The sequence below is a fragment of the Trichoderma reesei genome (assembly GCF_000167675.1).
Source record: "Trichoderma reesei QM6a unplaced genomic scaffold TRIREscaffold_6, whole genome shotgun sequence".
NCBI lineage: Eukaryota > Fungi > Ascomycota > Sordariomycetes > Hypocreales > Hypocreaceae > Trichoderma > Trichoderma reesei.
In genome coordinates, this window is record NW_006711153.1 from 997,131 (window position 1) to 1,012,832 (window position 15,702).

Sequence of the window (15,702 nt, forward strand, 5' to 3'; positions counted from 1 at the left end):
TGTTGCATCTTGACAGTTGAATCGAGAACACAGGAGAACCCAAGAACGACACGCGGCCAGCCTTTTAGGCAATCTGGGCTGGTGGAACACGTATCGATATCGACAGAGCGACAATTTGTGCCATCAGAATCCCTCATGGTAGAATGCAAAGCAGCCCAGGGCTGTTCCAGCAAGCGGTAAGAGCCCTCTAACCAGGTTCAAGGTGATCCATCTATCCAGGAGCCCCTTGACGCGCACCGTGGACACCTGCGTCTCCTCACTGGCTTCTCTGTCAGCCTCTTCGTGCAATGACCCGTTGACATCTTTCATGGCTGTCAGGGTAAAAGGTACGATGGACAGCACGCAAGCAGAGGCTCCCAGGTAGCTCCCCCATGGCCCGCCGTTGCCATACGCACTGTATGCCGCAAGAATGTAAGCCAAAGAAGTGCCGACGGCGAACTTGGGCATCGAAGCAGCTCCACGCTTGTACAGTTCAGCCCATATCTTAGCAGACGATTGGTTCACTGCAGCAGCAGCTGGAGCTCCGCCGATCGAGAATGATATGATGGCCCCTATGGCAGCATTAGAGAGGTATGAAGAGAGTATTCCCGCATTGTGACCCCGAGCTTGCAATTCGTGGGGTTGAGACTCACCAGACAGCCATGCGGAGCCGATGACGCCAGTCGCGACCAAGACGAGCGGTGGCCCGGACAGTTTCATGTTGGGTATGGTTGTCGAGTGGCCCAAGATACGACAGTGTGGATGGGGAATGGTACTTTGTTCGATGAAGGCGACGTTGCCGTTTCAAAGCGAAGGAGTTCTGTGTCCAGGCGAGAGGGTTTGGAATCTGGCTGGTTGAATGAACCAATACGCCAGATGTTGAGCGATTATCAGCGCATGGCGGTGGCCAGTCCTCGCTGGATATTCCTCGCAGAATCGTTAGTAGCATGTGGTAGTGGCTCCTGAATCCCACGATGACGTAGTAGCTCCAACGGTTAAATCAACATCGCATCGCCGAACGTGGTGACAAAGCAAATTGAAAGCTGTTGAAGCGACGGGCGTCCGGCACGCTGCTTCATCAAGTGCGGCGTTTCTTGAGAGCATCATTCAAAGGCAGAGTGTCATTCTGCATCTCCCACTCCAAAGTCAGCCGTGACCTAACCTATAGGATTCATTGCCAGAGACTGCCATTGTTATATGACGGAAAGCAGACTGACCTGAGCTGGATACCGTTGCTCATTCTTGTGACAAAGCCTCGTGAAACATGGTAATGGGCACGCGGATTCTGAAAGTAATCGCCAAAGTCAAGGGCAACGGTGAACTGAGGGCAAGAGATTGTATGGTTGGCTTCTGTAACTGGTGTATGCATTGCCTTTGATACATGAATGATCATCAAACACCAGGGAAAGTCTCCCACTTCGTGTCAAGCTCGCGCCATCTTGTTGAACATGTGAATGCGAAGCATGGTAGGTCTGTATCAAGTCGTGGCAGGCGTCCAGGGGTCTTCCGGAAAGGATATCGGACTCATTCCCCTGAGGTACGGCTCGTCTCAGGTAGGCATCCTGGGACTTCTCAGAAGAGACTTTCGACAAGATTCTGTAACAAGCTTGCGATGACAGAAATCGGGGTCGACAGGTCGCCGTACAAATGGACAACTTGATGGATGCAATGGCTTTTTGTGACCATATCCTGGAAAAAAGGTTTCGCCAGCCACCATAGAAGAAGTCGCTCGAGGGGACTGGAACTTCGTTGACAACCAAAGAAGAGTATCCTTCCTGCGTTCCAAGAGTGACACTGTCGCGTCTTTGCAGCATCAGCTTGGCGCTACGACCCGTGACCATGTAGATTCATAAAATCTATCAGTAGTCAACTACCTAAGATATGAAGCATTAGAGTTCTTCTCTCTCCGTTGCGGATTCGGGTCGGCCAGTCAAAGTACTGATCGGCATGGAGCTTACCTTGTGAAAGATTTCTCCGGAGGCTCTCTAGTTCCTCCATGTAACATCGATGAAGTCGAGACATCTAGAGCAGAGGCGTCAAAAATTGGCTGGAAATTCTCAAAGGAGGTTATCCTCCTCGGTAGTCGCTGTCTCCGGACGAGGACGATTCGGGTCTTGTGGGCGTGCTTGACAAGTAGAGGCTTGAAGACCAGGCACAAGTGACGGCGAAGTATTGTCGAGTGTTGTTGTATCAAATCAGAATCCTCGCAGCAGATGGCTGTAGAATGAAGAACTACCTAGTACCGAGTAGGTGAATGAATTCGACGATTGTGTTGACTCGAGAGGCCTTTTGGATTCACCCTTTGTGGGAGAATCGTAGGCGAGACGAATCATGTGACCCCAGATTCTCTACATGCCCGTATTAATCAACCGGTCTGTCAGATGCTCCTTCCGCAGTACAAAGGTGGTTACGTATCTAAAGGTGGATGCTTGGATTTCTCTTTGTTTGTAGGTAGGTACCATGTCGAGCATGGCCTTCTAGACTCGATCGCTCAGAATCAAATCTCGAGAGGCAAACCAAGCTCTCAATGTTGTCAGAATGCCTCCGCAGTTTTCGCGATTGAGGCTGCATAGCCCGGACCTGATAAGTGTCCTTCTTCATCCTGGCTCGAAGCCTTTGTGTCTTTTTGGATAAGAGTTGGAAAGAGGCAGCAGCCTTCAGCAGACAACCGTACCTTCCCTCTCGTGTCACAATCCAGGTATTGCCCAATCCTCCTTCCCAATTCGAGCTAAGGTTGATACGACGTGTAATTCATAACCATGACTTTTATTCTCACTCTCAACTCGGTTCAATTTAATTCGATAGCAGTTGGATGCTTCCACTAATAATGACCAAACAGAAGCTAAGATGAGCTCTGAGTACCGAAATACATTGTATCCACTGGCAGTTAGAAACCTAGTAGGCGTGTGAAGCCCGAACGTTAAGTATATCCGAATGTCCTTCTGCAGGGTGGCCATTCAGCACAACCTATCTACTAGGTCCTAAATCTGGTTTGCCGACAATATTCTGAGTTTAATCAGAAGTGCACGTAATTAGAGTACGGGATCCTCTCGTCAAGACGGATTGCAGCCTGATCAACGAGGCGAATCAATGGCCAAAGTATACCGGTTGTACTACCACGATAATCAGGCGAACGATACCCCACCGAATCGTGATGAAGGCCGTAACTGCTGATCAGATAATTCACATAGCTACATACAAGCTATCGTGGCAGGCGGCAACTTGCACATTTCAGACGTCATCGATGTGCCGTTCCCGAGGAGATGGATCTCTCCATATTACTGATGCCCACGCTCTGAACGGTGCTTCTACACAGCCCGGGGCATCACGTCTGAGCCAGGGCATATCTGGCCCCAAAAGCATCTGCAATGAAACCTACCATCTGAGTGACATGGAACTGCTACTGGCAGAATTGTAGAGGCAGCTCGAATTGGCAAAACGCCAAGTCACCAATCCACGTGTGCAGAAGATGAGCACACCCTGGCTCAGGGCCCTTGATATAGTGCATGATTGGAAGCGGTCAGACTTGGGGATCTACCAAGCTGCATGAAAGTAGAGGGTACTTCGATGAAGTCGCCTCGAGGCGCGGCCAAGTACCGTCTACATCTGCTGAAGGCCGTCCTATGATTTGCTCCGAAATCATCAGCCTCATATGCAGCGCTTCACACCATCTGCGGCATACCGGCAATGTCTGGGGGCCATGGCTGAGGGATCCGACAGACAGCACAGGCGCGATTCCAGCCAAGCCAAGACGTTACCGGGACTCGCTCATCCTGGCCGGATCTTCGTACTACTACCGCTACTAGTATTCCAGTGCAACAATAGCATCACGTACGGGAATGCATGCTCTGCAATGATATCAGCCTACATGAGAGGTAAAAGGAGTCAGTTGATGAAGGGCGAGAGAAGCACAGACACTGGGTGATTCGGCCTCGGAGCTCACGTTTCGTCAGCCGTGCGTGCACCGACGCCCGAAGGGATGAATCTCCCGTTGCATGCAGCCGATATCGCTTAGGCGCAGGCGAAGAAGCCGATGCCAGCGCGGTAATCGCATCTGACGGACCCAACAAGGAGACATGACAAGCCCAGACGACATGCAAGGGCAGGGCTAGGGAATGCTGGTATACTTTTACGTCAAGCAGCCTTTGGCACCTACTGTACTACTAGGTACTACCTCATACATACATTAGTATATACATGGACAAGCACACGAAGTCCGATTCCCTGCGGCTGATATATGCAGCCAAGCCGGCAGCTGTCGCCGAACGGCGGCAACCGACTTTGCCTGCAAATCCTACTTACGAAATACGATGGGCAAATGCGATCGATTTGGAGCCGGCGTGCCGTTTGGCGGTGATAAGTGATGAGGCGGTGCGCCAGCGAGCGTCGAGGCCAAGCAACGACAAGGGTTTGTTTCTGTTTCACCCATTTACATCACCCGTGCAGTTGTTTCGAGAGGGAAGTGTCTCGTGTGAAGCACAAAGCCCGTGCTTCATGCGTGCCTTGGCAAGCTTGAGATCTAGGATAGGAGACAAGATGAGAGAACCTTGTCAGTGTCGCTATGAATTCAACCAACAGACAGGGGCAAAAAAAGAAGAAAAAGAAAACAAAAAAAGAGAGAGAAAAAAGCAGACTAGAAGCTGCCTTTGCAGTGTCGGAGATTAGAACGTCCCAAACACCACCCAACTTCTCAGCTATGTGATGAATTAGTATGACTACTATATGTAGATTCACATGCTGAATGAATTCCAGAGGTGCATGCGCAGCTTCGCCTCGTCGGCGAATAGCTGCAGACGCTTGCATGACTCGCACCCCATCGTCGTCATGCAGCTCCAAAAGAGCCTAGATGCATGACTAGTGATGCTTCTACTTGCCCAATATCATGGCGCGGACCAACCAGCTCGCGATGTTCCTTCTCCCTCATTCTTGTACTGTACATACTATCGGACCCCATGCTGGCTCGGAGAATTCGATCAGAGAAAGTCTTATCAGCTGTCACATTTTCACATTATCTATTGAAGACCTAACTTGTTCGCAAGAAGAGGTGGGATGGGAAAGAAAAAAAGCAGAAGGGAAAAAGGCCTCATCGTCAACAAGGGTCTCTCCGTTGCCACATTCCCACCATGTCATCATATTACCTGTCTTGCTGGTATCTAGTAAGACACAGCTGCACTACCTACCTAGGTAGTAAAAACGTGCAGTCAGCTGTTGTCGTCAGAATCGGCGAGGGCTAAGGGCGGCCTCACCCGGTCCAGTCTCGTTGAACAAACCTAGCCTTCCACGTGCAGCTCCCTGCAGGTCTCGCCAGATACAGTCACACCGCAGCCGCTGCCATTCAGAATGCATCATGACGCCGTACACATAGATCATCAGTACGAGGCGATACAGGACGTCACAACTCGATGCTTCGTGGGGGAAGGGGGGCGGGGCACAAGAAAACACGCTGCTTGAGCTGCACAAGGACTGTGTGTGTCGTTTGACTGCCATCACTGGTTTTTCAGGCATGAATGTATTGAAAAGATTAAGGTACATCTTTGATAGTCTATTAGGGGAAAAAAAAAAGGATTCGCGACTCCTCCCAGGTGCGCCGTATGAAGCATATCGCTTTGCCACCACCCCTTCTCAAGTCGGTATCGCAGAAGCGCTCATCGTTGCCCCATTCAGGCGTTCTGCAGCGTCGTTTCTCTTTCTCTTTTGAGGTATGTATGGGCGAGAAAGGGGGTTAGGCGCGCAAGGAGAAGTAGCCGATCTCTCTTTTCAAGGGGCAATCCGTGCCTCCTTGAAAGACAACGGACAAAGGGAAAGTTAAGAAAATTGGCATGGAATCCTCCATGCATGCATGAAACTCTTTCGGCCGCCCACTCTACTGAGCTAAGGATATCATGACACTCGCGTGGACTCGTTTCCCCCCGTCTTGATGTATGCAACAGACCCAGAACAGAAAAGAAGAAGAGAATGGGGTTGGATCGACTCACGATCACACACCCCCCGTATATGCTCTGTAATCAAATGCCATGCGTGCAGATACCGCCGCCGTCTCTTGGAAACAAGATGACAGGCAGCGAGGCTGGCACAATGAAGCTGGAACAAAAGGGAATAGAAGAAGAAAAGAACAAGACGATATTCAACCTCCGATAAAACGCCGACCAGGCTGACCCTCTCTGTCTTGGGCCGCTTGGAGAATCTCCATCACCAACTCCAATAGGTGAGATGACAGCTCTTATTCCCACCCGGACAGTACACCGCCCCGTGATGAAAACACCCAGAAAGAAGAGAGAACAAGAAGAAAAAAGAAAGACTGGCAGACCGAGGTGTAGGAAAGGCCCGAGTCTATGGCAGGCTCGGACCGAGACGGCAAAAACCTCATAAGAGAGCAAAGAAGATAAAGAAAACAGACAATCACTATACGCCACCCCAGTTCGATAAAGGCTCTGATGTAAAAAAAGGCGGTCAGTATCCAGCCTGGCCGGGCATTTTGCCCAACGAGTGAGAGCCGTACGTCTTCGGCGGCAGGTGGTTGTGGCAGAAGATTTTGCTTCCGCCCTTGCCGCCGTAATCCTTCTTGGTCACGTCAATCGTTTGCTTGGGGTCGTCGTACGACTCGACTTGGCAGCACTCGATGTTCTTGACCCATCGGTTGGTAATCACCTCGTAGATGCTGATGCGGCAGTTGGGGTCCGGGTTGAGCATCTGCAGCAGGATTCGCCGCAGTGCCGGAGGGTTGACGCCGATGTCGAGAGCCTGGCAGTAGGGGTAGTCGGTGTCTGTGATTTGGGCGTTTTCCTCTCCCTCGTGCTTCTTGTTCCACTTGTTCCAGCCCGCCACCAGCTTGTCGTAGTGGAGGTTGCCAGCTTCGGCTCTAGACCAAATGGCACCGCCAAACGTCATGTAAATCATGACAATGGCTGTGCTCCACACGTCGAGGGCTCGCGGGTCGTACGCCCCCTTCTTCTGAAGCACCTCGGGCGCAATGTAGGGCTCGCTGCCGCACAGCCCCGGGCTGCAGAGCCGAATCTCGCCCATGTTCTTACCACACTGGCCGCCGGATTCGCGAAGGCCCGGGTGGGTGCCACAAAAGACCTCGGAAACGCCAAAGTCGGTGATTTTCAGCTTGCTGTCCTTGGTGATGAGCAGGTTCTCGAGCTTGATGTCACGATGTGCGATGCCATTGGCGTGCAGGTAGTTGACGCCCTGGATGAGCTGCTTGAAGAGGCACAGGCGATCCTTAAGCTTGGCCTCGCCCTTGAGGTGGCCCTTTTGCACGAGGCTAAACAGGTCGCCCTCGGAGCAGTATTCCATGACGTGGTTCCACCGTCCGTGATCGGTGCAGAGGCGAATCGTCTCGACAATATTCGGGTGATGCAGGCTCTTGCCGATGCTGAACTCCGACTTGATCTTCTTGTCGTAGTCCTCCTTGCTCTCCCGGCTCGATTTGCTTCGGAACTCCTTGACGGCGTACATTTCGGTGGGGAAGCCTTTGCGCACCATGAGAGAGACTTTGGAGGCGGCACCCTTTCCAAGATGCTTGCCGTGACGGCCCAGGAGCTTGCTCTGGTACTCGAACTCGTCCTGTAGCACGGCCACGTCCACATTGAAATCGTCGGGTAGGCTCAGGCTCATGCGACGTGCCTTGGCGCCAGTCCCGACATCGGGGGGCAGCGCCCAGGGGAGTCGCTCAGGGGGATACGGCTGATCACCAGCCTTTGCGTTGGCATGCCTATGAGGAGGCGGCCCGCGGCTCCCAGCGTCAAAGCTGTTAGCACGGCGCGCCGCGGCCTTGCTGGGACGCCCGGAAGTGCGGCCGACGGTTGTGCCGACAAAGTTGACGGCCCGTCCCCGCAAGCTGAGCCCGGTCGAGGCACGGTTCTTCTTCTTCAAGTCGGCGTCGGCGTCAGTGAGCACGTCCTCGTCAAGTGATGCCTTGTCTGCCTGCGCCCCATCCAGAGATGCCGCCATGGTGGGAGACGGAGGCGAACTTGACCGAGTAGATTTGTTGGACGGTCTTGTGAATGAGAAGCGACTTGAGCGCGTAGCCGGGCGGGCGGTGCTGGTCAGAGGTCGGTGCAGGTAGGAAGACTCCGAGGGAGTCGGCGAGCCGGACTCAAAGACCGGCGCATCCTGTGCGCCGGGACGGCGAAAGAAGTTGGTCATTGTGTTCTTGATGCTGGACGTCGAGAGCCGAGCCGAGCGCCGCGATGGTGGGGGCGGTTCCTGAAACGAAGGTCGGCTCGAAGTGGGCGTCAGGTCTGTAAAGGACCTGTTGCTGTTGCTGTTTGTACGGGCAAGCTCCGAGGAAGACGCGGTGCCTGGCTTTGTAACCGAGACAGGAAATGCTGCCGATGCAGGAGACAGGAGGCTGCTCGAGGTTGGCCTGGCAGCTGGAGCCGGGTTCAGGGCTGCTGCTGCGGCTTCGACTGTTGCCGTCTTGTGTGAGGGCGAGGAGAGAACAGCAGTCTTGTTTGCAGACGTCACAGCGCCGGCAGGTTGCTGCTGATGCAAGACGTGGTCAGACTGTGTGTTGAAACTGCTGCGATCGTCCTGGTCCTGGTCATGCGCATTCCTCAGCGATGTGAAGTCTTGCGATTGGCGGCCGCTGGTGGGCGTAACCGGTTCAATGGGGCCCTCGCTCTCGGTCTCGTCACCCTCGAGGATAGGATCCGAAAGATCAATCGTGGGATGGCGGGAAGGCAAATCGGCGTTGTGGTAGCTGCTGTTGGTATCAGAGGCGCATGGAAGCGATTGCGCGCATTTGTCCGCTGAAGCCAGTTGCAGACGGTGTCAGCAGATCTGGTGACGATGCAGAATTGCGAAGAGAAGAATCAGAATGAACAATATCAAAATGTATCAGAAAAGAGAAATAGGAAACTAATAATGAAGAGTGAAATATGCAAGCCCGCTTGTCACAGGGGAAATATGTAGGGATGTGGTAGAGAGGCAATGCAATGCAAGGCAAGGCAAGGCAAATCGTCGAAATGATGCAGATATGCCGTCGAATCAGAGCGAGTCGGGACGTTGGAGCAAATTATTCAGCAGCGAACCCAAAGAAGGTGGTGTCGAGGGGGACGTTGCGCGCCAAGGGTGTAAAAAAAAAAACCTGCAGCGCACCAGGGAAAAGAGGCGTCGTGGGTGCCACAGAAAGGCTCTCTGAATGGATGAGGGGGGGGAAGCAGGAACTGGAGGCGAAATCGGCAAGACGTCGCCATGATAAATGCAAAAAAAGACAGAATGCGAACAAGGGCTTATCTAAGGTAAGGCAAGGTACAGGGAACGTGAGAACAAAAGGCGAATAAGTCACTCACCCTCTGGAGCCGGGACTGGCGCTACCGGCGCTGAAGCTGGAGCAGCAGCCAGCATCCCCGGACCTGCTGAAAGCGCCATAGCTCTGTGCTGGCGGTAGTAGTACGTATGCACTGTTGGTTTGGCAGCTGGAGGGGCCTGGAGCTCCACTGTTCTGGAAGCGAGGAAGTGGTGGTAACGGCGTCTTGGTGCTATAAGGGTGAGTATCGTCGGGCGTGTATACTGTACTAGGTAGTAGAGGGCGCCGCTTGGCCGCGATGCGGTGCGATGAATAGTCGTGTGCTGGATGTACCTCGAATGCTTGGCTGTTGTTGTTGTTGTGCGTGCGACTGCGAACTGCGACTGAATTGCGACACGCTACCGGCGCCGTATCAGGATAATGGCGGCTTCTTTAGCGTCTAGGCGTTCGACAGGAGGCGAATCAGAGCGCTGCCGGTGCTTCTCTAGAAGCGTTCGATTCGGGGCCGATCCTGCTTGGAGGGGGATCTCTGGGGCGGGCCTGCGACGTAATTGGGCTGTCGCTTTAACCACTCACCAGCCAACAAAGGCTCGGCTCTGACGACAAGGAGAGGTTCAAGTCCGCGGTGTTGCCGAGAGGGTCTTTTTTTCTGGCCGTGGACGGGGGGGAGCGTCGATTCCGTGGCGGTCCCTTCGCTGGAGTTCGACGTCACGCTTCGCTGATGGCGTCTTGGAGGAGGAAAAGCCAAAGCGAAGAAATTCGAGGAGAGGCCGCGGGGCTGTGGTATTGAGAGGTAGGTAGGTAGTAGGTAGGTTTCGAGAGCCTCCAACAAGTACCTCTGGAGGTAGGTGGTGACGAAGAAGAACCCCCGGATCTGAGGTTGGCGACGTTAGGATTCGGGTGGCGGCGATGGGTGGAGATCGATGATGCCAGATGTCGAAGCGGGAAGAGTTCAGTCAGGCCTTGGTTTTTCCCATTCTCTTTCTCTTGCCTGTTTTTTGCTTTCCCTCTGTCTCGATGCTCATCGACCTCGTTCTTTTCCCCCTTCACCCCGTCTTTCCACGTTGATGCGTTGGCCGAAATAGCGGGTTTTTCTGGCAGCGACAGCGCCGTCCGTGTCCCCACCGAGGCTTTTAAGCTCTAAGCTCTTCAAGGTGGGCTGTTGAGCCGACTCGGAGGAGCTTGTCTTGCGTCAATCGGGTCGGTCAAGGTCTGGGTCAGATGCCAAATCCGGCCCGGCGTCGACGTTGAAGAGGAGATGACAAGTGCAGAGAGGCGCAGACTGTGCTGTAGGTATGGGTGATGTCTCGGTTGACAGCGAGGTGGTTATGACCGAAGATAAAACAAAGATACTAGAATCAGTAAACAGGGTGGATCAAGAAGATGAAGGGAGAAGAGGAAGAAGGAAACAGGCGACCAAGGAGCGAGAAAGAGAGGAAACTAAACGGTGGAGATTCGCTTTCCTTGCTCTTGAGTTCTCTCGATCCAGTAAAAGCAAGCCAAGACACGAGCAGAGAGAAATGATCTAGAGCGTGGGAGGTGGAGGCATTTAATAAAACAATGGGCGATGTCCAAATCGAGGCACCTCTGGATGCAAATCTGGAGGGGGCGTCGACGGGTCGGAGTCGCTCAACGGTAGGTTACCTTAGGTAGTAGGTAAGGTAGGTAACTTCGTGCAGTACACGGTACAGACATGCCGTACCTGCGCGAAGCAGGAAGGGTATCCGGTACCAGGTACGGAGTACCTACCTACCTTACTCGCCTTGGTGGCTTGCCAATCGTCCCCTTGTGTCGATGCCAAGGCAATCTGATTTGGCCCCTAGCATTTGACTTACATTTCACTACTGCTAGCACCAGCGGGCGGGCAATCTTCCTGCGTCTCTCCGGTACGTGTACATGCTGGCACGGCTGGGGATGGCGCAGGATCCTTGAAGCCGTGCCACAAAATCCAAGGCGCTCCATCCAGTGATCATGCTTTCCGTACTGGATACAGACGCATAATGCCGTACCAACAACAACCGCAAGGTCGGCAGGCAGTCTCGGCCAGTATGACCCGTCCCTGTGCCCCCCTTACGAGCAGCACCTACCTACTTAGTAGTCCATAGTTGGCAGGTTTTATACTGTATGTACAGAGGTTGTATTACGACGTGCCGGTGCTCTCTGCAATGCCAATCGGACGCAGGGACTCGGCCGTGGATGCATAGGTAGTAGCTACCTTGGTACACAGCGTCGGCCAGCAAAGATTGGATGCTCCGTACTGGAGTATCTACATACATCAGTAGGTACTAAGTATAGGTATTAGAGTAAGGTAGGTCGGTACGGAAAGGTAGCTTGCTTGATTGGATTCAGGAGGACATGTTGTGAGCCACAGCTGGAGATGCGTTGATGACGCCCGAGTTGCGAAAGCGGTTTGCAAGGTGCGGCTGGTCAGTCATACTTACTCCCTCCTGCCTACCTCACAGAGAGAACCATAATATCATGAAAGGCAATCCCCTCTTCCTCCACTGGCATTGGCTCCTGGGGTGCTCGGTACTCGGTACATGATTCCCCTCGGTACTCATCGGCGCCAAGTTTCGCTTGAAGCTCGCTTCACTCCTCGCTCCCTGATGAGGAGGGCGCCTCACAATCTCACAGGAACACCGGCGAACCCCCGGATCTTGAAATCTCATTTCTTGAGCAGCAATTGCATCCACAGGGCCATCGTCACCGTCATTTCGGAACATGTACCTTACAGTTGGCACCATAAAAATAGAAATTCGGAGAAGGGGGCACTGTTTGGGTGATGCGCAGCAAACACGAGGCTCTTCCGTTCCAGACTACAGTGCATAGAATACTTTTCCTACCTCGTAGGTACCTGGAGCAAGGTACGAAGAGTAGTAGGTAGTAGTACTACGACCTACCTCCCTACCAGGTGGTCGACGCTTTGCGGGGGCGCCTTGCTTGACGTTCCTGCCTCCCACCATCATAGCTCTTGCTGTAGGTGTGCAAGTTGTTGATGTGATTCGAGGAGAAGCTGGAGAAAATGCAAGATTGGAAGCTGCAAACTTGGTGCCAGGGGCAGGTAAGGCAGGTACCTACCTACCTACCTACAGACTTCTCACGGAAGGTAAAGCGGTGGTTGTGCCCTATTACGTACCTACCTACTACTGGGTAAGAGTAGTACCTAGGTAGGTAATGCCTACCTTTGGATACACATACCTCGTGAACATGCAAGCACGGAATGCACCAAAGAGCTGCGCCTTCCCGTCTCTTGACCTCCAAGGTTCTCCTCTCCAGCCTTGCCCTCTTCTAGACTTCATCATCTGCACACCCATACAATGTGACCGACTCCGAAATGGGCGACCGACATGACGCTCACGCCCGCATCTCTGCCAACATTTGCCGTCCAAGCACCGGTCGGGTGATGGGATCAACAGCCGTGCTCGGGGAGGTGTGCGTGTTGCCGCGCTACTGTGCTGTACTCGCAGTAAGGCCTTCCCTAATTCCCTGCTCCCTGTCTCGCTCCTTTTCTCTTCCTACAGCCGCCACCACCCCTGGATTCGCTATGCTGTGTCATTGAAGCTTGACAATCCGTCTTCGAATGCCAGGTATCTACCTACCTACCTATTGGGCAAGGACGTGGCTAGTACTATTCTGTTCGGAGCTGTGTGCTAACGGTATGCCTTGCTCGGCCACCAGGCCACGCCCAGCAACAGACAGGTTCATCGGGTCCGAGCAAAGAGCAAGACACATTCGCCCATGCATGGAACAGACCGTCCTCGTGGTGAGAATGCGAAGCCTGCGACTTTCGTACAAATCATGCGCGTGGAACTCCCCGATCGCTTATGGCTCCTTCATGTTCTAGCGCATCAGCCAAGGGATCGACATAATATTTAGATCATCCCCCCGGCGCCAGGCCAGGCGAGCCCGGCGCACAGGAGATATCAAGCTACCAAACAGCATATTAGCAACATCAGTAGGATCCTTATACTTGGACGAGCACTCTTTGGTATTCGGAAGCTGCAATCACAAGACACAGCATGCAGACACACCACCCATCTTCCCACAGCGATACATGCTGGCCCCTGTTCGGCCCCGGTCCGCCGTTTCCCGCGTCCGATCTCAGCTCGAAATCGGCCTCTTTTTTTCTGCCGCCCCGGATGCCGTACAAGCAATGCATGAGAAGCGTCGTGTGCCTCATGCTTAAGGCGCGTACGCATGCATATGACATACATGTGGGAAGTACACCGAAAAGCGACTTGAAGTACCTTACAGAACAACTGGTACCGACAGCAGACTGCCAAGGCGCTGCCTACATGGAAGATACGTACAGAAGCGGCATCATCTCATCACCAATGTGATTTGCTGCAAGTAATACTTGCTCTGCCAACCATGAAAGCTTACTGGCCGCCAGCATCAGGTACTGATTGCGCGACGCCCCTTTCTAGCTTCCGTACCTGCATAGGACGGTCCCCGGAGCACCGATGCGCCGCATTAATATCGCACGTCCGTCAGGCATGGGCATATCAGAAAGACTGCTTCCTGGTTCGCGCCACCACCACATTTCAATCCCAATTGAATCCGGGTCCTCTCCGTTGGTCCACCTGCTTGCTGGTCAATCGGTCTTTCCAACTGTGCCAACTCATGATTGTCTTATGCTAGAGAACGTCGTGCCTCGCAGGTCACACTCAACTTTGTCTGGGTGAAATACTACCTACGCAGCACTAGCTACTGTCTCCGTGTCACCCAAGTAGGACTGCCCAATGATGCCCCTGGTCGATCCCCCCCTTTCCCTTTCAAGATCCAGTCGGCCGCAGAGCCTATCTGACCGTTCGGCAGCACGGGAACAAAAGCCGAAGCAGCGGATTGGCAATCCCCAGCTCAAGCGGTATTGGGATGAGTTCCACGACGAGCAGTAATGATCGGGTCAATGGATGGACAGAGTTCCAGTGCCAATACACACTGCCGGTGCTTGTACGATGCGAGATGAGCTGGAGGAGTCGATGTTAATTATAGCAACTGCATTCGAGCAGCAGCGAGTCACGGGCATCATAGTATTCGAGTTGGAACTACTACAGTACTACCCCCGTCCTGTAATGGGGGACCCGCCGGCAAGAAGCGAAAATGACGCTTGCCATTGGATTCTCAGCGCTTCAAGGGATCGCACACTTGGCTATACGGGTGTTTCCATATACTAGCAGGGTGGGCGGAGCACCACATCTAGACAGAGTTCAGGGTCTCATGAGGCCAGGGGCGACGATGGTCCGCTTGTTCTGGTGGCTCCGTGGGAGCGGCAATGGATCGCTACAAGTACATCACCAGCAATCATGGAAACTGAATCAAACAACAAAAAGCCAGCGAACGGCGCAAGTTCGGCAGCGTGCGCAACTTCATACACGCCTCGATGTTGTCTTTACATTTTCTTCTCGGCCGGCTTCACCCATACGACTTTGATCGCGGCAGCTCCAGGTATTTGAAACCCAAAGCCACGCTTTCTGCCATGGCCTCCACACGCACCCGACGCTATTCCTCAAGCATTTTCACCTGCTTCTCATTGATGCATGTGCTTGGACAGGCTACGACTTGTCGACTCCGTGGGCTCTTCCACTCTCTATTGGATACGCCCGGCTCAGTCGGCATCCAAAGCGCCTTGAAGCCAAGCAGGCGAGGATGCATCTCCAAGCTAGGCCGCATGTGCCGTGCCGTCTCTCATTCAATGGGGGAGCAGCCCGGCGATTGGCTGAATCCGCGCTTTCCGCGCTTCTCATTATTAATCTCGTCTGAAGGCAAAGCTCGCACGCTCACTATCTCACTCGGAACAGGGAGGTATTATTATTGCCTCAAGCGGAGCCATATCGAGGTCTGAATGAGCCTGAGATACTTGTATGACGCTACTTCGTGCTACGTGCCGTGAGCAAAGCTCGGGCTGGCCAGGTGTCGCTATGCAGCGCCGGTAACGGGTCAACAATGGCATAAAACGCCGACGTAACGGACGATCCATAGAGGAATCCCCAAAGAGGAATCTCCAAAAGGGCTCTCGCAAAAGGAATCCTCAAAGAGGAATCTCCAAAAGGGAAGAAAAAGTCGCCAATGTTGGCCTCCAGTTGGCCTCTTCAATGTACTCCAGGATCTTGAGCCATTTGGCACAAGGACCGAAAAGTCGTGACACATCTCGGATTGTGTATGATCATACATGTGTCGGATCACTGACAGAAGCAGCAACCTCCTATCATACGCTTCCTTTCCGACGTCTCATTCTACATATTGCTTCTCCCTGCTCTGATCACAGGCTGTCCCTGCTTGCTGAAAATGCCGGCACAACTTCTTCGGTTCCCTCACGTTTGCCTTTGCGCATCTCATCGGCGACCATGCTTCAGAGTGCTTCCCCATATTATGGCAGAATCTGACTCTGAGGAGACTCGTGGCTTGAACGCCTGGTTGGTCCCTCATCTCAAGACGACTATTCGCCTCTTCTAGTAACAGCAGGA

General features: G+C 53.3%; 2 protein-coding genes across 2 annotated transcripts; both read right to left on the reverse strand.

The window, feature by feature from the left end:
* Window positions 1-797, reverse strand: TRIREDRAFT_121232 (uncharacterized protein). The gene has a single exon (XM_006964263.1). It carries the CDS (start codon window positions 697-699, stop codon window positions 124-126), a length of 576 nt encoding a protein of 191 aa, XP_006964325.1. The 5' UTR covers window positions 700-797; the 3' UTR covers window positions 1-123.
* A 5,632-nt stretch (window positions 798-6,429) lies between these two features.
* Window positions 6,430-9,182, reverse strand: TRIREDRAFT_106081 (uncharacterized protein; the record flags this gene model as incomplete). Its single annotated transcript, XM_006964264.1, has 2 exons — window positions 6,430-8,689; window positions 9,085-9,182. The coding sequence occupies 2 exons, from the start codon at window positions 9,180-9,182 to the stop codon at window positions 6,430-6,432; spliced, it is 2,358 nt and encodes a 785-aa protein (XP_006964326.1).
* Window positions 9,183-15,702: the final 6,520 nt, after the last annotated feature.